At 37.3% G+C, this 24167-nt stretch overlaps 2 protein-coding genes across 2 annotated transcripts; one reads left to right on the top strand and one right to left on the bottom strand.

Moving 5' to 3' along the window:
• Positions 1-5874: 5874 nt before the first annotated feature.
• LOC109483035 (solute carrier family 22 member 18-like) lies at positions 5875-12671 on the bottom strand. Its single transcript, XM_019785991.1, has 10 exons — positions 12604-12671; positions 12072-12198; positions 11245-11488; positions 10401-10533; positions 9591-9703; positions 8819-8898; positions 8521-8649; positions 7601-7702; positions 6714-6834; positions 5875-6141 (listed from the first exon to the last, which is right to left on the bottom strand). Exons 1-10 carry the CDS (start codon positions 12669-12671, stop codon positions 5927-5929), a joined length of 1332 nt encoding a protein of 443 aa, XP_019641550.1. The 3' UTR covers positions 5875-5926.
• Positions 12672-13334: 663 nt separating this feature from the next.
• Positions 13335-23660, top strand: LOC109483108 (ras-related protein Rab-32-like). Its single transcript, XM_019786098.1, has 6 exons — positions 13335-13444; positions 19360-19485; positions 19919-19997; positions 20425-20606; positions 21112-21255; positions 21712-23660. The coding sequence occupies exons 1-6, from the start codon at positions 13442-13444 to the stop codon at positions 21820-21822; spliced, it is 645 nt and encodes a 214-aa protein (XP_019641657.1). The 5' UTR covers positions 13335-13441; the 3' UTR covers positions 21823-23660.
• The last annotated feature ends 507 nt before the right edge of the window (positions 23661-24167 follow it).

The following is a 24167-nucleotide window of genomic DNA, read 5'->3' as shown; positions in this document are numbered from 1 at the left end:
GACCTGACTGCATTAAAAGTAGAAAGCTGAACTTTAGAGTAATTTTAATCCTGGCAAAAAGACTTGTAGACTTGTTTTGCTGATTCCTTCCTTTGAAACATCACACACAGCTTACCTGTAGTACATTTCACTCTACAGAAAGAAAGCACAACATTGCCTTTTCCATTTTCTGTAAAGAAACAGGACATATTCCCAACAATCATTATGTGACCAAAGTACTTTCCCAGAAATCCACTCTATCATTGTTTAAAAAGAAATGTTTGTTGTTAATATGAATAATCCTACTAATTGTTATTTAATTTGTTATTTGACAGACTCAGACACAAACGTATAGAATTTTAGGTAAATCATAGTCTAGATTTGTACGCTTTCCGTGTGCTTTTCCCAAATTGATAACTGCAAGCATGTTGCAGTGGAAAATATAGAAAAGTATGTAAAACCGTAATGTTTATAATATATTTCAAAGATTATTGGAAAAATATAATATAGCAAAGTATATAATTTTTATAATATATTTTAGAAATTTAGAGCATTCTGGGCTAGAGATGGATGTTATGATTCATCAAAGAATAAATTCTTTTTCCTTTGATCATGATCATCACAAAAATGTCTTTCAATGTTTCACATGATTTTCTAACCATGTTTTACCGTGTTTGAGTGCTTAAAAATTTCATTATACAAATGTATTTCATCGTTGAATGTTTCAGTTTTCTTTTAGATTAATGATTGCTTCACCATGTATAACTATAATATCATTTCTTCACACAAAGGGTAATTACTTTTTCAGAAAGGAGTTTAAAAGGGAAAATCATAATACAGCTTTGTCATTGTTTTGAACATTTGATATTCTGAAATGTCCTTGAAAGTAAATTTTACATTTTGTACTATCATATGTTCCACATCTTAGTATTATTTGAAAAGTCAGAACAATTTTGTCAGATACCAACAAATGCCAAATATTCACTTTGCACCTCCACTAGTAAACATTCACAGCTAGAATTCATGATCATAATGAAATGTCTATTCCTTTTTGTCCAGTTTAAATGCTTTTATATTCATTGTCTCTACATTGTTGCTTCATTGATTGTTTCGTATGTATATATTACGTATCTCCATATAGATTATCTTTTCTTCACATTTTCATTATTATGATAGAAATGATTTTAAAAGGGTGGATGTGGATCGTGATGAAGAGGATATCAGGGAAAACAGTTTGGTCACAAATGATGTTGAAAATATATCCCATTGCTATACAGAATGCAACAACAGACAATCATTACAAGTGCTTTCCTAAGTAGGAAAATGTACTGTGTTCTCCGTCATATTCGCAATAAAAGATTAGTCACAACCTTAAACTAGATATTAGTTGGGAATGTGAACTCTTTCAGAAATGACAACAAATAGCAGGGAGGGCCTAGCTGCAGCTGAGTTTCAACAATGGCGTTTAGAATGAAAAATTCAGAGGATCGCAAACATGCCCTTTCCCAACATTTTTCGTTGTCATTTTCAAGGGTCTGCATGGGAAGTCCCGATCACGCTTTGCGCACTAAATTCTGTAAGGCAGCGACCACGATTTACATTTGTTCAGGTTGGTTTCACGATTACATTTGATATCAAATCTAGACTTGTTCGACTTCAAATTATGCAAAATTGAAATGCAGAATGCTGCAAAGCAAAGACCACGTAATACGGTTGACTTGTACTGGCTGGACGTTTTATCACACAGTTTGACGGTGAATAGATTGACCCGACTTTCATTATGCAAAACTATTAACGGCTGATTACGCTTCGCGGCATGCAGACCCTATGAAAGAGTTTATAAATAAAAGCCAACTTACAGTCAGGTCCGATGTTCTCTTCTCTTGTATATAGTTGATAGCCTCCTTCATAAACAGGTAGATCCTCCTGGAATATTGAAAGGAACTCAGGATAGCTGACAGATCCTCCTAGAGTGTGGACAGGTACACAGGATAGCTGACAGGTCCCACAGCACACTCAGGAGACAGGTCCCACAATGTCAGCTATACATTAGCAGCATCTCAAGCCTAGGGTGCAAAAGAAATACACATTCAGAAAAATCACAGGCCAAATACTAGTAAGCAAATTCTTTAGAATGCATAACTCATCTAATTATGTCAAGCATCACTTAAGCTGCCTATCTACCAAAAACTGCGACGATTCTTGAGTTATATACTCCTTTGGACATTTTTCAACAAACGCCCCTGCAGTTCCAGGATAAGCTGATAGGGAGCCCAAACTCTCGTCACTTTTTTCACAGAACAATAGCTACCTACCTTCAAAATTTCGTGACATTAGCATGTCCTGTTCATGAGATATGAAAACCGAAATTTTGCTGCAGTACCATAACATGCCGCCAGGGTTCCAAAATCTAATCCTTCTGAGGCCTTATCAAGACCTACCCACATACCAAATACCAAGATAACCAATATAAGCGTTCAGACAGACACACGAACGCCTCCGAAAACATAACCTTCTTGGCGAAGGTACTAAAACGAGCGTATCTAATGTATAGTCATGTTAGTTCAAAGCGGACACAAAAATAAAACGCCACCGAACGGCAGCTTTTAACTAAGTGCAGGTTTACATACAGGGAATCGTCACCCGCGCAAATATACATCCACGCCATTCTGTGTTTTAGCTTCATTTCATTGCAACGAGTTCGGCCCAAATAGTCACGAGAACATAAAGGATAATGTTAAGTGCGGCTCACCTCCTTAACTGGACGTAGCTCGTCTTAAAAGACGAATTTTAACCACAGAGTTCTTCCCTGTCCAAGCACCGTGACACGCCATCTTGCTCTGAGCAGCAGCGTGGCCTTACCACCAGGTAAGGAATCACCAAAATTTGCATTTTCTCAATTAAGTAATTAAGTTAGATCGAACACCGGTGTAATCTTACCACCTGTAATTTGCATTTCTTTGTTAAGATTTAAAACGTATTATCATATAGCCAGAAGGTGACCAATCAGAAGGCTCCAATTCCCATTGGTTATCAGGCCGTAATCTCAAAAGTGGTCCGTTATTAGAATAACTGACCACTTTTTGGACCGTACCCTTATACAGGGGACAGGACACTAACAGTAGTGTTAACACTTGTAGTATGTATCTATAAAAACGTATTGTAGTTGTCTTCGTCAGAAAGACTATGGAATCGTCCCGCCGTATTGTGGGTGACTGTGGATTTAGCGGAATAACTCTTAAAGGCATGATTCGACGTCCATGATTTTTGGCAGGCAGATTACCGTTGTTGAGGCCAAAGTCAAGTGCAAGTTTGGGCTTCGTGGGGGTCTCTACGTCACTGCAGTGGACCTTTTGTGTTTGTCGCTTGTTAGCAAAATAACTCGAGTATATTAAATCAATGTTCATGATTTTGGTAGGCAGGTTACTGTTGTAGAGGCCAAGGTCAAGTTCGAAAATGGGCCTCGTGGGGGGTCCCTACGTCGCTGCAGTGGACCTTTCGTGGTAGAAATATAACGATCCTGAATGTCATCCATATAATCAAATCAACATGGCCTAAAGGGGGGGTACAAAAATGTATTTCCCACCATGATGATTTATAACAAAGAACTTTTTATATCACCTGGTACAAAAAATGACATTAAACGCTGTTATTGATCCAAGCTAATTTATGACAGCAAACATTTTGCAGATTCAGAATAAAGTATCGTTTTGGTTTTGAACTAAACATTCAAACAAGTTCTAATACTCAATCGCAAGTGCAGTACACAACTACATGTGTGCCATGGCACATGTAACAAAAATGGTTAATATAATGTCCAGACATTTTTCTTTCCTTGTACATTAGAGCTTACATACATGTACATGAACATTGTATTAAACATCTATTGCACAATGAGAAGTATTGTACGTGTCATGACTTTCCACCTATATTATAGTCTAACACTTACTCTGTAGATCTGTTTTACAACTTTGTTGCTATTTTTTACTTTCTTACATTTACATGTACATTTAGTGCCAGATATACAAAGCAGAGCTATTGAATCAGATAATTATTCCAAAGAGTATTTAACTCTACGACTTTTAAAATAACAATGATTCCTTGTTCCTTACAATTCACAAAATCTGACACAACTTTTTCTGTTACATATATTCCAGTTTTCTTTCTACATATATATCAATATGGCATGTTTTGTTTAATAATATGTATGCTGAACATCTGGTCACATGTACACTCTGCTAGACTTCTTTCTTCTCAGCACCTATGTAGCCAGACTACATTGTATATAACATGAAAAGCACCTCAGTCTAATAACAAGACCCTGAGTAAAATAACAAACCTTTGACACCGTTAAATATTCTTTGTAATTAAAACCTGGCAATTTTCAAGCATATACAGCCATTTCTGTCAATAATACATATATTGATACTAAAATGTATACAGTCAAACAAAGGGTAATTAACTGCATGGGAATCACGTTGTATAGTATTTGATTCAAGTCCAAGCATCACAAATACAATGTAGTTATTACATATACAAATTCTAATCATAGTTGGAAAAATCTTTGAAATTATAAAAATTGGTCCAGAAATAATTGTAATTACCCTCCATGAAAATGGGGGTACTGTTTTTACTCCGTTTCATGTTTGGTCTGATATCTGAAGATCGGTGAGAAGGAACTGTACGATATTTGGCAGATTGATGGATGGGGCCTTGGAGATTGTGTAGGTTGACTTTGAGCCCCTGGTGATTGACCTTGGTACTGCAGTTTAATTTTTTTATTCTGTTGTTTTCGCGTTATGGACTGTTTGTGCGATATTAAGGTAGCATGTAGTTGTTATTACCATGGTTTAGTGGTTTAAATTTGGGTCCCCTAGCTGTTTGCGTTTGATATTTACAAAATGTTTAATGTTGGACTTTTTGTGTTGAATGTTTGGAAAATCTGGGGGATGGTTTGGTATGATTTTTGGTATGTGGGTAGTTGTTGAGTCTCTTTTGTGTTTTGGAGTGCATTAGCAGGTTGTCGCATATTTCTATTGCTTAATTTAAAAGGATTTTCACTTTTTCACCCCTACTTCATAATAGGATGGTCTGTTTGACCCAAAAGTTGGGACAGAGTGTTTTTGTTTATACCTCCAGCTGGCAGGTCAGACCCAGGCAGCCCTATCTATTTTTACCCCTAGAGTCTGCAGGAAAATAAATCTTGTTTGTCTGGTCTGCAGGTCATTTGCCTGGTCATTGACCTACATGTACAGGCAAATGTAGCCTGGGTACCATCCCCAGTAGTATATTCACAAACTCTATAACAGTTATAGAGTTTGCGAATATACTACTGGGGATGGTACCCAGGCTAAGGCAAATGACCTGCTGGCCATCAAAGTAAACAAACCAAAATCATTCTGCTGATAAAAACAAAGTTTGACTCATAATATCTCTATTAAAATACACCAAAAGATTACAAAATAACAAGCTATTTCATGGAGGGATGATGTCTACGACTTCTCCTTGTTTATATTATAATTTGTGTAAAGTCTCCTGGAATCAATATTATTACATCAAAGTCAACCTATGCTGTGAGGTAAAATACTGTTGTCTTAGTAGTATATTTGCCACATGATGTAAGGTAAAACTTTTTTTAGGCTTTAGAGGCAATGGCCTTCCTACAGAGTTACAGATCATAGAATTAGACAAGAAAGGGAAGAATAATTGTCCGTCGAAAAGAGAGGTGATTTCAACCTCCAAACCTTCAACCTTCAACCTTCAACCTTCAAACTACTAGTATTCTTCCTATTTGGCTAAATATTACTCTGTTTGAACCTGTATGCAAACTAACAGACTGAGTAGGTTTGGTTCCTCAGAACATAGGAATGTCAGAACATACATGTAGGGCTGTTCCCGTGACTTGTATCCATCCAATGCAGTTTATCAACCTTTGTTTACCTCACTATCAGCTTTCCTTCTTGGCGTTTTGCTTCTCCACAGCGGCGACCACTCGTGCGTGTGTCTGTGAGAACAGCATGTACACGGAGAGGAGCGTGTTCACCACGAAACCCAGGATTCCGAAGGACGGGTAGCCGGCGTACCCCAGCATCAGTCCCCCCACGGTGGGAGACATGGTGCGGATGATGGAGTTACTCGCCATGCTCAGGCCCAACATGGTGCCTGTGGATAAAGATATGGCAAGATAATTGATTAAAATAACATGATCAACTCTGACTCAGGTACATAAAGACTAACCTCTAAGTGATATGGTGCCTACAGAGATCAGAAAATAAGAAAATGAAGGAAAACATGTCCCATAACTCTGTACGGTACCCTAGAACTGCCATAATGATTACATGTATGATATTTAAAAAAAATATGACAAATTTTAACAAAATCTACCACATGTTAATGCACCATCAGTACACCCTAAGGTCTTCAACTTTTAAATATTGAGGTCTGGAGTTCAAAGATAAAGGCCTTTTTAAATGTGGCATAAAACTAAAAGCTATCTTCTATCTTATATGTAAAGTATGTAGATTTAACGTACATGGCAAAGTTCCTACTGTATACAGGTGTACAATGGAGAGTGGACCGTTAAATTTAGTACCAGTGCAATTTTTGTTGGTAAACACACTAGTGACTCTTTGTTTGTTTGTTTTTATTTACCTGTACTGTCCGGTGGCACCACCTTAGTGAGGGTGCTACTGATGACTGTTTGTTTGTTTGTTTGTTTGTTTGTTTTTATTTACCTGTACTGTCCGGTGGCACCACCTTAGTGAGGGTGCTACTGATGACAGTGTTCATGATAGTTCCTCCGATAGTCAGGGGCACGACAGTCACATAGATGTGCCAGGTTACATTTGCTCCAGCCTGCAAACAGGTAGACAAATTCGACATAATCAGTACAATAAATCTATAAATCAGTACAATAAATAAATTAAATACAAGAAAATTTATTTCAATCCAGAGTAAAAGGTGGAACTTTATTCCAACACACAATTGTACAGGGATCAAATTTTCAGCGACCACTGTCGCCTTCATCAGGATAATTAATGACCAGTCAGTTCACAATGTGATCTCGCGAGAATTGCGGTTTACAAACACGTGATCTTATTCACACGAGATTCAATTGCTTACGTCACATATCAGTAAAATCTCGTGTGAATAAGGCCATGTGTTTGTAAACCGTAATTCTCGCGAGATCACGTTGTGAAGTGATTGGTGATGAAGGCGACAATTTGATCCCTGTACAATTGTGTGTTGGAATAAAGTTCCACCTTTTACTATGATTACTACCAACACAGATGAACTTTCAGGATTATTTCAATCCAGTGTTCTCTAAAGGGACTTAACTGCAGATGCAAATGTGCTAATGTGGGGCAGTATGTGTCATATCATACATGCATGTCAGATAAAGTCAGAAAATTTCCGGTTTTGCCACCCTAAAATTGCATTGGATGCCTTGAAAGAATTACGCAAGCCCTTCTTCTTTAAGCTAGCAAATAGGATACTAAGTCTTTTTTCAGTCTGTACTTCTATTGTGTACCAAGCTCAATAGCTATTGCCATACATACATTGTAGCATGTACAATTGTCGTCCAATTAAGATCTTCACTATGTTCTGTAAGATAACTCACCAGGAGCAGGTAGCCAAATGTGAACATGTAGATCGCCCACTTCAGCAGCAAACCTTCGTTATAACGCTTGGTCAGGATTCCTACTCCTAACCCCATCATTACCTGTTATATAATTTTAAAAAGCAAAAATCTTTTGAGGAACAGTTGCAAACTTGTTAACATACATAGTATTACACAGAACATCAGCAAAAACTAATTATGTTTCAGTTCTATACAAATTAAAGTACTACAAACAATATGATGATTCTGTTATTTTTCTGACTCTTAGATGTTAAAATATGCTGTATACTATATTAATATTTTTGCAGGTTTAGCCCAGTGCACCCACAGAAAAAGAAAAGAAAGCTCCAAATTTTGGTGCACTAATATGAGGTGCACATGCACCCAGTATTTCGAGCCCTGATGTACTGGTGTTCATGTATAGTTTAAGCTTGATAGTATCATTTACAAGTCTTACTGACAAGCTGATAACACTTTCAGCACCAAGGACAGACACAGAATTATCTCTCAAATTGTTACCCAGAATACATAATGCTTCTACAAGGTGATCAGGCTCGTAGATGGACTTACCAACTACTAAGTACCTACTACCAGCTCACATAAGAACAAGAAACAGTCATGCCATCAATTATCAGAGTTATCAACCAGGAACTGATGTGATAGAACTACATGACTATAATAGAGTGAAAGTTGTTGCTACCAAGTACAGTAGGGGCATCATCACCAGATACATGTAGCTTTAGTTTAAAGAATGTTTAGGGTTTACTTAGCTGTTCAAATATTAGGTGTAACAACTTGTTTGGTGTAATATAGCCAGCTGCTGTGCCAAGGGGGAGTTATAACGGCCATACAGATGCAGATACACTAATAATAAGCTTGTGGGCATTTAGCCAAAGGGTACAATTATGTATCTGACTCACCATGTTAGCCATTCCGATGTATGACATGAGATATCCGTTCTCCTCAGGACCTATGTTAAACCGGTCCATGGCGATCACACTGAACATGGACTGGAATATTCCCAGGGGAGTGCCTACAATGGTTCTCACCTAGACATGGCAGAAAAATAGTTCCAAAGTTGCCCAACTCAATTAATATGTTTTACATTATAAAATAAAGACTAAACTTTAACTTCCAACACAGGGTAGAGTGCTCACTCTCATTATACTCTTAGTAATGATGAAAGTAGCCTATCACAAGTATCAGAAACAGACTCACCAAAAGCAGATAAGCAGCTACAGGGATGGTAAGCAGTTTGGCAATGGCTTTGACATCAAACACACTCGGTGGACTGGAATCTTAAAAGGAAAATTTAAAAAAAGTCATTTGGATGATCTCAGACCAGTAGCTGCAATCATGTGAGATTCTAAATCATTTCCATTCGGACTCTGTTTTCAATGTACAGAAATACAAAATCCAACATTGATGACTGTGAAATGTTAAGTAATTACTACAAAGATAAAACAAACCTACTGTGCAATCATAACTTTGGAACTTTTGGTGTATTACCTTGTATCTTCACCAGGAGGCATTCTTATCATATCACAGCATTTTGAAAACAGGACCAAGATAGAAAAATCTATTAATAAGGCCACACCAATTTAATTTCTTGGTTAACGGATTCGCCCGCTTCATTTTTTTCTGATTTGCAAATAAAAATAAAAATTCAGAATCAACTGCAAAATGCTCATATCTTGCCCTGAACAGTTGAAAGCTTTCATTTTCTTCCTAGTTGTTACAGTTATTCCATCTTTCAATGCAGTGGTATAATTAAAAGTTCAAAATTCATTGTTTAAATTTTGAACCAGCCTGGTGTGTTGACTTCATGGCTCCTATTGTACCATTTTGGGCCATAATAGGATGCCTAGGCCTGTTTTTATTTTTATTTTTTTTCGCACGCCCGCTCCATTATTTTTCTAGAAAAATCCGTTAACCAAGAAATTACATTGGTGTGGCCTAATGCAAAAATGTAAAGAAATGATAATTGTACCTTCCTTGCTGGACTCCTTTTTGCCAGACTTGGTGTTAGCGGGTATAAACAAGATGACCAGCACAATACTGACCAGGGAACCAGCCATGGCCAGGTACGCTGAGTGCTGCTCACTGCAGGGACAGAAAGAAAAAAAATGAGTACATTGTAGATGAATGAATGAGTGTGCGTATTAATCTACCATAGCCTGGTACACTGAGAGCTTGCTTATTGGATAGGGGAAAGATTGAGAGAGTGAAGGAATGAATGAATGAAGGATTAAGGGATGAAGGGATTAAGAATTGAGCTTACTGAGTATTCTAAGAGCTGCTCATTGGATGTAGGGAATTTGAGATAATGAATGAATGAATGAATGAATGAATGAATGAATGAATGAATGAATGAATGAATGAATGAATGAATGAATGAATGAATGAATGAATGAATGAATGATGTAGGAAAGCAGGAAGGAAGGATTACAGAATAAATGGATAAAGAATTGGTTTCAATGAGATACTTTTAAGCCAATTTTGGGGCTAATCTTTCAGGGCTCAAAGATGCAAAAAGGAGGTAATAAATGAATGTAGAAAGAATGAAGGAAGGGAAGCATGAAGGAATAAATGGAAGGAAGGTAAGAATACAGAATGAATAAATAATCAATAATGGATAAAGACATATCAAAATACATGCACCGGGGGTCAATACTAAACCTACTCTCTACCAAAAGTTTGACATACTAATCATGTACATGACAAACAGATTGAGTGACATGTAGGAAACCCACCTGAAGTATTTAGTGACCTGTCCCCCTAAGACATGTAGGACACCCACCTGAAGTATTTAGTGACCTGTCCCCCTAAGAACGGCCCCACGATCATGCCGATACCGTAGGACAGACCCAGCTTGCCGAGAGCGTCGGCACGGGAACTCTCATCAGAGATGTCAGTCACCACCATCTGGGCTCCTGGAAAATAACATATGGTTCACTTCAAATAAATTGTGTTACACTCGCTCACTGTTATCTCTCGCTGTTGGGGGCTGACTCTGAGCCTCCCTGAGAACTTGTCATACACCTCTATGGAACTAGAACCAGAATTTGCATGTTCAAAACTACCAATACAGGACTCTTTATCACTAGGAAAATCAGTCCAATACCGGTAGGATCTCAGGATTCACTGTCACAGGCTCAATGTGTACTGTAATTCACTTTATGTTCACGGTAGCAAAATTTCACGGTCTGAGAAAAATGGACATGTTCACGGAACTATATGTTCACGGTGGTGACAGGTGCAGAAAAAAAAAGTCCAGGAATTATTTGTTAACTGTAATGATAAGTTCACTGTCCAGAAGCAACAGTGAAAACAGTGAACTTATCAGTACAGTGAACAAATCAGGAATTACAGTAATGCTATTACATTTTCACATCTAACTCTCGGAAGACAGGGAACAACAGACGATAAACTGGACAGATGCCATGATAGTCTGGCAATACATGCTCCATGTTAGCACTTACATGTACATGTATGCATAAAACACAGGATTATATGACAATGTTCCCAATTCTCCTGACTTAGATGTAGAGGTGTTGGCCATAAAGCTTCTAGGTGCCTTACCAGTGAAAGGGCTACTAGTTAGTGTACATGCATTGTACCTCAAACATGTAGCTGTTACCCACCTTGCATGGAGTGCATAAGGAATGAAGGAAGTCGAGACAGAAACAGCAGTAACATGCCGTCCGCCATTCCCAGAATGCCATAGGACATGGCGGCAGCGGAGAAGGCCAGCACCAGCGCTGATCTCGTGCCAAACAGGTCGCCGAACCGTCCGAAGAGCGGCCCGCCGCACAGCTGGACCACCGCGAAGGTCGTTTGAAGGTAACCGTACACTACGGGATCCACTCCTAGCTTTTTGGTCAGGTACTGCAGAAAAACAAAGAAGTCAACATAAGTTTAACCTTTAATCTGCTGAGGTACCCCTTTGGTTTCATGATTCCAGGGCAGAAGGAAGAAGGTTAATATCAATGACGAATGTGACATTTACCAGTTCATCTTAAGTCAAGGAAATAAAAATGTGCATTAAAACAAGATTTCATACATTATTCTTCCTAAAATTGAAATTAAGGAGCAAATCATAGAATTATTCTAGAAGCCATTCAACTTTTCAAATTGATTGCCTCAGTATTGCAGTGCAAGCACGTCTAACCCTCGGAAGACAGGGAACAACAGACAATAAACCAGACAGTGAGTGTGTGAGTGAGTGAATGAGTGTCTTAAAGTATTATACCATACATATCTTGTTCTTAGAGATGAAATCCATGCGTAATTAAGGATGACAGTCCATATTTAGTTTTGAAATGTTGTATCAGAAAAGACATGTCTGCAAAGGGCAAAATTTTGATGCAACATGAACCAAACATCCATTACAAAAACCAAAATCAGAAAATCCAGGTTTTACACAGGCACAGTACACTATAAAATCCTCCAATGCCACCCCAGTACTTACCGGCAAGGCTCCCTGTTGTATCCAGAAACAGGTGCTGTACATGGCGATGTTCAGGTGGGTCATCAGGAGAACAAGCTTTCTCTGGGAGGGGGACAGACCTGGACCGGCTGGACTCTCCTTCTTTGGACTGAAACAAAAAAAAATGTCTGTAGTTGTACCACAACAAAGAAATATGAAACAAGAAACTAGAAAGGTAACATCTGCAAAGCAAATGCATAACATTACCTTTCCATATGGTCTGCTCTGTTAATTCTTACTCAAACACATTCAAATAATTATATATGGCCATACAGCAGAGTCTAAATCCATCCTGCTATAAAATTGCAACATTATGTAACCCAACACTAGTTACCATGGTAACAGACATCTGGTTCAAGTCATTGACCTTTTTGGTTTGGAGATGAAGAGGAAATGTAGCAAAACAATGTTTTCGTTCGGTAAACATAATTAGAGATTTCAGATTTCTGGAAAACAGCTTCCTGAATTTCATAAAAACTACAAAGAACACAAAAGTTCAAGGTCAAATGCTCACCTTCCCTGACCTTGACCCTGTGACCCTGAGGTTCCGTCCATGGCTGTAGTTTCCCCAGTGTCAGCCATATTAGCACCGTGCTTCTGCTGAAAATGTATTATAAAACTGATTCAGAAATATTTTCTTTAACTGAAAAGCCTTGCCAAAAGCAACTTCATTTTTACATGCTTTTTATTTGATTTTGCATCAGAAGTAATTCGTAAATATTGTCCCCGCCCACAAACCGGCATATTTCGGTGACCTATATACACCTTTCCGCAAAGTGCCACATCATTGTTACATAATTTAACCAGGATAACGCTAATGCACAACATACTAAGGAAATTTCACTAAACAAACACTCAAACTTTAAGATATTATAGATAACTTACTACTCTTTTCATCACATAAATAGAAACTATCTACAATACCTCTGAATCTTGTTATCTATACTAACAAAACAGGTGAAAAACGAAATTCGTGTTTCTTTCTTGTGTCAAAGGTTAAAGGTTAAATTTGGGCGAGTTTACACCTACAGTAGGGGGTTTTGTTCGAAAGATAAGGAAAATGAAATTTCGATAAAAAATATCAACATAGTATTTCCAATTGGATTTAAATATAATATTTTACTAGTTACTTATATTTTACTGTTGTTAATAATAAGTTTTATTTAGATTCGCTCCAAATTTTTAATCATCTTTCCCCCATCCAATAGTTAGACTGGTCTACTTTAATTATGGCTGGACCAATCAGCGCGTTGTAAGATGACCCCTGGCCTCGCGCGTGTCATATGACAATCTTTCACAAACCTTGTAGCTTCCAGGGGCTGGGGAGTTCTTAGCTATCGGGTCCTAGGAAAATGGTGAGTTTTCCGTCTTTTCTAGACATATTATTGATACAAGAGGTATGATAACCATATCTGCTAGAAGGTAAGAGAGAGAAAGTCTTCAAAGAGGCAGTATAAGACGTTACAGACAACGTCTTGGTTTAGACTGTGTGCGTTTTAACTTTCAAGACGATCATGCAGACACCGTGCCAAGTTTCTTGACTCTCCCCATATTTTCGGACACGCCAAAGTTTTCCTTTCCAATCATAGCGCCATTAAAGCCGCTAACCTTGCTGTTTCAGCCAACATAAAACTCCAACTATAGCCAAAAACGGCCCTCAAGTCTCCCCGACCACATCCACCCAGGAAATTCCAAAGCTCCAGTTCTTGAAAACCACAAAAATTTTACTACCCAACCTTTTGCTGCATGTTTCTGCTTACAGAATGTAAAATATGCTCGATTTTCTGCTCTATATGTTAGACGGAATCTAGCCCAGAGAAAGACAGACGTTTAAAGTTACGGAAAGGATCAAATAATCGGACATGCTGACTTTGAAGTCGGTTTTTCGTGCTACTTTGTTCAGGCAGGAAGTGGTTTTCACGCGTCTATTTTGTCAAACAAGCCGGCGACTACTCATGTGAATTCTTTTCTTATTTGCCGGCCACCCGGACTTGTAATTCAAAACCTTAACACTGAACCCATTGTAGTCTAAAACAAAAAATCTCCTTGTCTTAAGTAACGATCTTCGTAAACTTGAGTCTTCTTCCGTACATTGACTACCACTAGAGTGCTCCTATCTTGTCAGTGCTTCCATTTTTGATAGTTTGTTGTTTCAATGCTGTCTTGTTTGTGTACTGTTTAAACAGACTTGTTGACTCGGTTGCTTCAAATAACAGGACAGTGTCCCTAGCTTGTGTGGTCCAAAAAGAGAGCAAGGAAAAGAGCTTTACATACATTTGACTGCGTGAAAAGAATTCCAATAGTTACGAAGGTCTCGTGCTTAAGTCTAATACAAAATTGATAAGGTCAAATTTAGTGTAACGTTATGTTTTAACTGAGTTCTAGTTGAGTAACGCTTGGCTAACTCTAGTAGGATTTATGCCTTAAAAGGTATTTCCTGTCCTGTGTTTAATTTTTGGATTATCACACTGAGATGTTTTGTTAAAGTTCAATTAATTGTTTTAAAACTTAGACACTGCTTGCTGTTGACCTAAATCTTAGTTTCCTTCACAATCCACAAACCACTGAAACTTTTTTGGTGTCAAGAAAGAAAGGCTCAATTACTTTGATTTTTCACGTGTCTAAGGGTAAGGTGCCACGCCCCTTCTTATGCTAATTAAATGTAGCACTTAGAAGTCTGAGGGTTTTTTTTTCAAGTTAGAGAAATTCTTATAAAAGAATACACTTGTAAGTGTAGAACTGTACAAAAACTTATTCTGTATACTAGTAATAGTATATTATTTCTACTTACCATTTACACAATGTAACAATTTACATACAGTTTCAAATACCTTGTTTTTTAACTTCCATAATTTTTTAGTTTGTCTTTAATCCTAAATATATACAAAAATATTAGATATTAAATCATGTGATACAATCATATGTCTATGACGTCACTGTTCCTCTATTGCCAAATGACTTTTCAATATGTAAACATTGATTCAACCTCTTTGGTCTAGGCAAAGTCTACTTAATGATTTTGTATATTAATGATTTTACAGAACAAATAATTATACAATGCTTGATATATAATCATTGATAAATACAGCTCATATCAATATAGAATCAAGCAACTCATCATAAAACTTTATTAGGCTTATGTTGCAATCGCAGTACAACAGCTTTTCAAAAGTATTTATCATGATTGTAAAAAAAAAAGTATCATCTTATAGCAGTTTACCAAGAAAGTTGACTACTTTAAGACATGACATAAGAACAGGAAGCGAGGGTTCGGTAGCGTCTTGTCATGTTTTCCTGTAAGGCCCGAGCTGTCTTGTCCTTGGCAGGGTTGGGGGCATTCCTCTGATTTTTGGTAGGCTGGTGTGACTGTTGATCTTTGCCGAGAGGTCGCTTCAGGTCATGTCTAGGGAAACTCATTATTGACCACCCCCCTCTAGTGAGGATTCTCTCAAAGTGGGACATGTCTATTGGTCAGACTGGCAATTTTAATTGATTAAATCAAGGTTATTTTTGGCATTGGGAACTGTTTGTTTTAACCATATATTCATGTAATTTGTTCACAAATAAATGTTACTTTCACTATACATTTAAGAATAAAATAGACTGTATTATTAGTGTATACTACACATTTTGAAATGTAGGGATTTCCAGACCTACTCACTCACATAATACTATAATGTAATGTAGCAGAAGTATGAAAAAAACATAATTTTCTTGTATCATCATACTACAGTATCCTACTAAAATACTGAAATTATTAATGACTGTGTTAGAGATTGATTGCTTAAAATTATTCTTATCAACTAGGTTACTAAAACACTGGAACACAGTAAATTTAAACTCAGTGGCATGGTATTTCAGTCCCTATACTAGTAATGAATGTCTTATTTTTCTCACTGATGGAAGTATCAAACTTGAGGGAACTCTTAAACATGTTCTCAGCCAGTCCTAAGTGTGTCTACCATTTTTAAGATGCCCAACTCTTCTCAGATCTAATAGTGTTCATCAGTTGTACACATATGCAGTGGTGTTCCCCCTTCCTCTGTATACCTGGCCTGAGACAGACCTACTCAGGAACAGAGGCCTTCTTGTCTTAATGGCACCCACCCAGGAGAAACTCCTCAAAATACCTGGTCACCTGATACCGACCTGGGTGGGGTCAAATGGGCATGGTGGTGTAGGGTTAGCTACTCCAAGCAGAGGTTGTTGGGGAAGATTGGGACCTAAATCTATATCATAAGAGTATTAAGACTTGTTGTCTGTCACTACCCCCCACCAGCCTTTGCCACCAAGTTGATAGGGTGACATTTACATGTAGCAGTTAATATACATATGGCCTACATATATAAATGTATGAGCCTGCAACTGGTAGTACTAGTATATGATAGAAAGGTCACAGATCTTTCAGGGTACCGTACTAGTACTAGGTAGTTGACATTCAAACACACTGCTTTGTCTCTGGAACCGATGGGGGACCAACTACTACTAGTATTCACAAATAAGCATATAATTGGTGTAACTTGTACCTAGTAGTGCTACCTAATCAATTTTCATGGTACAGTACTGGGACACATCTCTAATGGCCAGCATGGTTGCTACATGTGTTTTCAGGGTTGCTGTGTCTTGTTTTTATACAGTAGGGCCACACCAATTTAATTTGTTGGTTCTCGGATTCGCCTCTTCATTTTTTTCTGATTTGCAAAAAAAAAAAAAAGATTCTGGTTCTGAATCAACTCAAAAATGCTCATATTTTGTCCCCAACAGTTGAGGAAATTCCTTTTCTTCCTAGTTGTTACAGTTTTTCCATCTATCATTGCAGTGGTTTGATTAAAATTTCAAAATTTATACTTTAAATTTTAACCCAGCCTTTTTTGTTGACTTCATGGCTCATATTGTTAGCATTTGGGGCTATAATAGGATGCCTAGACCTGTTTTTATTTTAATTTTTTTTTCGCCCTGTCGCTTCATATTTTTTCTGAAAAAATCCGAGAACCAACAAGTTAAATTGGTGTGGCCTAGCTATAGAGTAATCAATCATGGCATCAAATCTCATGTATTTTTTATTGCATAAAAGCAGTTTTTTTTTCTTTCTGAGTTCTGGGAATCGTATGATTGGTCTGCATTTTTTGTTGTTACCTGCACCAGTACATGCATACAAATGGAAAGAGCATGTAAACTTTCCCATAGCTAATGTGCTGTGAACAAAGAACACCTTGTTATCAGGGGAGGGTGGGTGGAAGTAAAGCTCTCTACACACCAGTTTACTCAGATCAGCGCCGAGTAGAAAATAGGGGCACATCAGAGGGTCATGTTACATGGCCTATCAAACAACCCCCTGTGTCCAACACAGTCTTTACCTTACAGTAAAGCAGTACTGCGGCAGGGTGCATGGTCTTGTAGTTAGTGTAAATGTTAAGGCCATGGGTTCGAATCCAGGGACCAATGTTTTGCCCTTGGGAAAGACATACACTTGACATTCGTCCTATTTCCTCACTGGACTCATGTGAAAATTAGACTACATATAAGTATAACTACTTAGGATTCTGTTATGGACGTCCGAGCCTCTTGGATGAGACATACATTGTAAAGGAGGAGGTCCTGAGTTTGAAGAGAGCCACACCTTGAGCATGTTATATTATATGCTAGTATATAAAGTCAATACAATGTACATTGTATAAAGATCTCACCACACGGATTGAAATAATATAGCCTAGTAAAGTTGTGGTGTAAAGGTGTGGGTAGAATTAATTGGTCCATTGTTATGAGAATCCCGGTTGTTTGAATGGCAAATAAGTCCTATAAAAGTATAAGCATTCCCTTTTAGTCTATCATAATTCATGCATTACTAAGTATATAATTTAAAAATTTGACCAGTGGTCAGTTCAGGCCAAAAACTGCCCAATGGAAAATCCCACAGGTGTACACATGTGGGATTTCACTGACCCTAAAACACGATTGTATAAGCCACCCCATGGGGTGACATACAGGTATGTTAATTATAGCTTTAAGAGGTCTTTCATTAAGTCATTAGCTATATTATATAGTCTGCATGTATTTCAGCAGAAAACACGTGCACCTGTCTACAATGTTGTTCTAGCTATTTCATTATTTTTCTCGAAAGAGATCGGTTATCCAGGAATGGCTACATGTTCATTTGTATTTGATTTGTATTATTTTGTAGACTTTTTTTGTCAAATTATACACAAATTGGATTAGACAATTATAGATAATGACCAGCAATTGTTCATTGGTTAATCTCAACATTAGAATTAAATAGATACTTGTAGGTTGTTGAAAACTTTTTGTTTTGTTTAAGCTAAATTTTTATTGTTGTGGAAGAAATAACACTCACTAGTACTAACTGGTACATTGTCTGTACAGGGTGTATACTAGTAGTACTAGCAGGTGACGCTGGGTCAGGGGTCTAGGGGTCAATGACCCACATTAGGACCCACCAAACAGTTTTGTCAACAATAATTTATGTGTACAATGTATATGCTCAGTTGTCTTGAAAGATCATACTACTGAAATGCCAATTTAGTATAAAAAAAAAAGTTGTGCCAAAAGTTGTGTCCCAAATTCCGAAACTGAGTACTACATGTAGTACTGTTCCTACTTCTTAGGTATTTTTCTAGGTCAGTGGACGCAAAGTTGAAAGATCATTGACCTTAAAAAAGGACAGTAGCTTAAGGACAAAGTCTACTTAAAAACAGACATTCATACAAGAAACAAGACTGTTGAATCTCCAGTTAGCCTGGTTACCAAACCTATTATACATGTTGCTCCCAAGTCCTACATCCTCTCCGCTATTTGCAGAGAGGATGTAGGACTCGGGAGCTACATGTATAATAGGTTTGGTAACCAGGCTATCTCCAGTGCCTTATAAATTATATTATAAGTTATATGGTTTACACCTATCTGTAACCCCCTCCCCTCCACTATCGCATATGTTGAAGCCATCTCAGTATCTGGCTTAAAACTATAGTAAATGAACAAAAAGAACAAAAACATTTTTGTTGAAACATATTGAAGCTGTTTGGCAGAATGTATTTAAAGTTTAACTTGTTATCAGTCCATAAAAGTCCAAAAATTGTTGAAAATTGTTTAAAAAAGACAATATATTTAGATATATTTTCAGTATCTGAAATTCAAAAACATTACATTTCAAGATTTACAGTAAAATCATAGGAATCTGATGATTTGGGGGGAATATCATCTATGAAATCATTATCTTATATTAAACTTTAAGTGTCTTCTTTTGTTTCTTAAGGCGTCGTCGGGAGACAAGAAGGAACACCTGTACAAGATCTTGGTGATTGGAGACCTCGGGACGGGGAAGACCAGTATCATCAAGAGATACGTGCATCAGTTCTTCTCACAGCACTATAGGGCTACTGTATCCTTTCAATAACTTTCACAACAAGAAAGATACTAACTAGTGTACTGTGTAATTACATACATGTGTAGCATATCGGTACATGTAACTTAGTAATCTGTAATTATAACAAATGGGAACAAGATATAAGCATGTATATATAAGGTCACAATTCAGACTTTGTTCTGCAATTGCAAGGTTGTTGCTTCAATATGGTTGCCAAATAAAATCACTATAATTATACATGCAAATTCCATGTGTCCATGGGCAAGAATTTAGAATCCCAGGGCCCGGGTTGGCTCTAGTTTTACACGTTACTGTGCAGTACTAGGGGTACAGTGTAGTAAATACATGTAGACACAGTGACTGATCAAAAACTTTCTGTCTACTCTCATGCTTATGTAGATGTAAGTACAAGCACTTGTTTTTGTGGTCCGTGACCTTGAAAACACAGATTGGGGTGGACTTTGCCCTCAAGGTCATCAACTGGGATGCAGACACGCTAATCAGGTTACAACTGTGGGACATCGCAGGTAAAATTTCATAATATATTTAATAAATAATATGTAATTATATTTAATATGTAATATACATCCCCTGCAAGTGGTTACTGGTGTATAATTATGTTTTCCTTCTCAGAAGTAAAAATACAGTAATAACTGTTTTTGCTTTGTTTCTTCTTCCTCCTCTTCTTCTTCTCCAAACAAATAAGGTCAATGACCAGGACCAGACGTCTGTCACCATGGTAACTGGTCTTGGGTTACATCATGTTGCTAGTGCCATGCAGAACTGAGTTCAAGAGGGGCTGCATGGTCGCCAGATACAAGAAGGTGTTTGAGTAAGAATAAAGAACAAACAAAGCAGTAGCTTGTTAAACTGAGCCATGTGAAGGTAAACATAATGCATTTGCTTTGCAAATATTACTTTCTAGTTATAATTTTCTTTGTGGTACCACAACAGGACAAGAACGGTTTGGAAACATGACCAGAGTATACTACAAGGAAGCAGTAGGAGCTTTTGTAGTATTCGACGTCACGAGAGCATCAACATTCGAAGCAGTGTCAAAGTGGAAGAACGACCTAGACAGCAAAGTTCAACTTCCCAATGGACAGTCAATTCCTGCAGTGTTGTTGGCAAACAAGGTGAGAAAATGTTTCTATCTATTCCGTCATTTCAATTTCTGCCATTATAGTGGCAACAATTCTTTAGGAGGGTTCCAAGGGAGGGGTGGGGGAATGCTTCCCCAGGAAAAATGCTGAAATCTTGTCCCTCTGAAATGCTATTTCCTGCATTTTGATGGGCAATTTTGCAGTTAGACTAAGCTTAGTTCAGGTTCAGTAACATTCCATACCTTTAAACACCAATTTTGTCCATCAAAGATGACAGATCGGGCAATTTTTTTGTCATCAGCAGCAAAAATTCCTTCAAAATGACAGAAAGATGGATGCAGGCCACATGGAGGCTGTGATGACTGGTTTCCATAGTGACAGAGAATAGTCAGCTCTATATTCTTACTTGTCTAGTATAGTATTAAAAAATCTTGAGCTCCTATTGGTAGTTCCGGGAATAATTCTCTCAAATTAGAGGCTGAAAAAAAGGGGAATTTCAGTGTGTTACACGGCCATTGATTGTGTGTTTCTGTCCCAGTGTGACCAGGCTAAGGAAGGCATGGTGAACAACACATCTCAGATGGACGAGTACTGCAAGGAGAAGAGCTTCATCGGCTGGTTTGAGACGTCTGCCAAGGAAAATATCAACATCGACGAGGCGGCCAGATATCTGGTCACAAGGGTACGTTTGTTTTCTTGTCTTGGCAGCTCAGCAATTTGACTTCCGAGTATTTTTTTGAGTGGCTGCGCGTTGGGTTTGTATATCTCTTTGTCCAGTCATTCAAAGACAATTGCAACTTAGATGAATTACCGAGATTACTTTCAGATGCTCAACAGCCATTCAGCATAGCACACCAGCTTCGCAGGCAGCTGGCTACGTTACACAGAACAACTTGTTACATGTAACCCTTGGACATCTAACTCTAAACATTGTTTAAAGCTATCTAATGATAATGCCCCTACTGTACTTGGTGACAGTGAGTTCCACTCTGTGATAGTTCTAGGAAAGAATGAGTTTTTGAACACCTCAATCCTTGATTGACAACTCTGGTATTTGTAGGCATGAGTATGACTGTTGTAGAGGTTCATAGATGGCCTCTTTAACTCATATTATGTCTTCGTGTCTTCCTAATTGCAGATACTAGCAAATGACAAGGCCAACAGCTACGATGACCCTGTGGACAAGGACAAGATCATGCTGGACGGGACAAGCACAGACGAACCAGAAGGGCGGGGCAGCTGTTGCTAATGGCAACTCGTTATAGCTCTGTAATTATCACTAATTAGTAGCCAACAAGGTCGGTTTCTTGCATATAACATCATCCATGTTCAGTGAAAGACACAATTTTTGAAGGAAATTTTTCTACAACTGTATGTAAGGAAATGGGCTAAGCAATTCTTACAATATCTAGTAAAATGGCTCTCTGATATAACCACCGGTATAAAAGACAAATACATTGTACAGCCCAATATTTGGTAAGACATACATTTTTTAATGACAATTTAGTGCAAACTTCATTACTTTCAATCTTAATTATAATTTTCCCAATTAGTTTTGCGGTGACCAATCCACCGTAAATTCATGGCAAATATACAATGTATGACTGCAGTAACTTTTTCAAAAGTGTATCTTAAACACAGCAATAACTACTTTTCCATCCTACTGTAAAATAAGACCTTTTACCACAAAAGTAAATGATCTTGCAGTATTTGTGACTGAGGACTTTATTTTGGGTTGGAGTAGAGGCAGTATTGTCAATATTAACAGTTTTTTACAATGTAAATTTTGTATGCTTAATCATGTAAATTGTAAGGACAATGGTTGACCTTCATTATATGACCTTGAAGTTCACAATTGGAATATTGATGTCATCGCAGTGTTTTCTCACCAATCAGTGATTTGCTCGAGTTATTAAAGCGAAGAGTAAATAGATTGTATAACTTCTGTGTTCAATTGCAGTCATAGGGACTTTTTTTCATCTTAATGATAATCTTATCCTCTTGAGACCCGAAATATGATGTGGGAAAATTATGACACTTTTTATCAGTTTTGCAACTATTACAACGTGATGAATTTCTCGATTTTTTCGGTGTATGAAGACATCATAAGTTGCAGTAATTTGTTTCATAGCAAGCCTTGTTGCCTTGTAATGTACTCTATCACCCATTCTTTTTTACCGAAAATGGGCCAAAATCAATGTACATGTATGCGGAAAATCATGGTTCATTTTATAGTGCTGAAAATTGTGCTGTAGCAATAGGTTCTCCTTGAATTATTTCAATACTCATTTGTAACAATTCTGAACATTACATATCACATTTTAGGGCTTTTATAAACTACTGTCATTCTCAAAACTTTATGGGTTTTTTTTTCAATCTCAAACATTGCAAGCTCTTGCCTATACATATGACGTACAGAGTATGCATGACTTTTACATTGTTTGAAGCCCACAGCATTGTAGAAAAAATTGAACATTTACACTCAAACTTATAAGACCATTGACACTTGCCCTCAACTTTAAAGCATAATTTTTGGGTAATTGATTGCTTAATTGAAATTGTCTTAATGTCAGTCTTCTCAAAAAGACATCTTCATTTTATTAGGTTGGAACCATTGTGTTTGAATGGCCAGTATGCAAGTCAGTATCTAATTGTGGCCTTGCTGTATTTTTTAATGATCTTGCTAATGTATATCTTGATATTGAATAATAATTAGGTATAGAAGTGCTGCATTGTAGATGTTTGATGTGGATGATTTTGTATGAAATTTTGTATAAAAGTTTTTAACCAAGGTATTGGGAAAAAGTTGAAGGGATATATGTTTTAACATGACATGCTATTTGTATCTCAGTCTATGTACCTTTAAGTTAATAATCCTTGGGTTTATACATGTCAGTCAAATAATCTTAATAAAGCATATTTCCCAAACATGTTCACTAGATATCCATATTATATTGCAAGCACAATAAAGCCGCCAAATTTGTAAAATAATTGCCAGTATTATTTGTACTTTCAAGTCACTAAGTATGAATTTCTAGAAACATCTGGCCATTCTATGAATAAAAGGGACAAGTTATAAAAGTGAGATATGGAAGTGTGACTGGTTTTATATCACGGTATCATTATACAATACAGTTTAATGTTTTCAAGTAAAACTTGCATGAGGACACTTACATTTTCACTGTTGGACAACCCTTTGTTTGTACAAAGTTTTTATCACTTTGACTTGTTGGATTACCAGAGATTGCCAAAGTCTAAAAAAAGAAAGAAAAAAAAGATAATCCCTACCTACCGACCCTAATTTTTTTCAGGACTGAAACAGGAAACACAACTCTTTTTCCCCAGGCTCTAGAACATTGAAGATTGGAAGAAACCGTTTCTACTCTAAGAAAGAAATCAAGATGGTTTCTTAACACGTGGCCCCCCCTCTAATTTTTTCAGGAGTGAAACAGGAAACAACATTTTTTCCCAAGGCTCTAGAACATTGAAGATTGGAAGAAACGATTTCTACTTTAAGAAAGAAATCGAGATGGTTTCTTCACAACACGTGGCCCTCCCCTGTGTGACTAAGACAGATGAAGTTGTTTTGACAGT

Source organism: Branchiostoma belcheri, unplaced genomic scaffold (assembly GCF_001625305.1).
Source record: "Branchiostoma belcheri isolate BF01 breed outbred unplaced genomic scaffold, Haploidv18h27 scaffold62, whole genome shotgun sequence".
Lineage (NCBI taxonomy): Eukaryota > Metazoa > Chordata > Leptocardii > Amphioxiformes > Branchiostomatidae > Branchiostoma > Branchiostoma belcheri.
This window is presented reverse-complemented; position numbering and strand designations above follow the sequence as displayed.

What these genes read in the sequence shown, in the direction of transcription:
- LOC109483108 (XM_019786098.1), top strand. An exon ending in CAGTGTTGTTGGCAAACAAG is followed by an intron (nt 20,607 to 21,111) that starts GTGAGAAAATGT and finishes TTTCTGTCCCAG; the next exon opens with TGTGACCAGGCTAAGGAAGG. An exon ending in CCAGATATCTGGTCACAAGG is followed by an intron (nt 21,256 to 21,711) that starts GTACGTTTGTTT and finishes TCCTAATTGCAG; the next exon opens with ATACTAGCAAATGACAAGGC.
- LOC109483035 (XM_019785991.1), bottom strand. Translation starts at nt 12,671, where the DNA reads ATGGCTGACACTGGGGAAACTACAGCCATGGACGGAACCTCAGGGTCA. An exon ending in CCTTATGCACTCCATGCAAG is followed by an intron (nt 10,534 to 11,244) that starts GTGGGTAACAGC and finishes GTTATTTTCCAG; the next exon opens with GAGCCCAGATGGTGGTGACT. An exon ending in GGTGCCACCGGACAGTACAG is followed by an intron (nt 6,142 to 6,713) that starts GTAAATAAAAAC and finishes CTTTATCCACAG; the next exon opens with GCACCATGTTGGGCCTGAGC.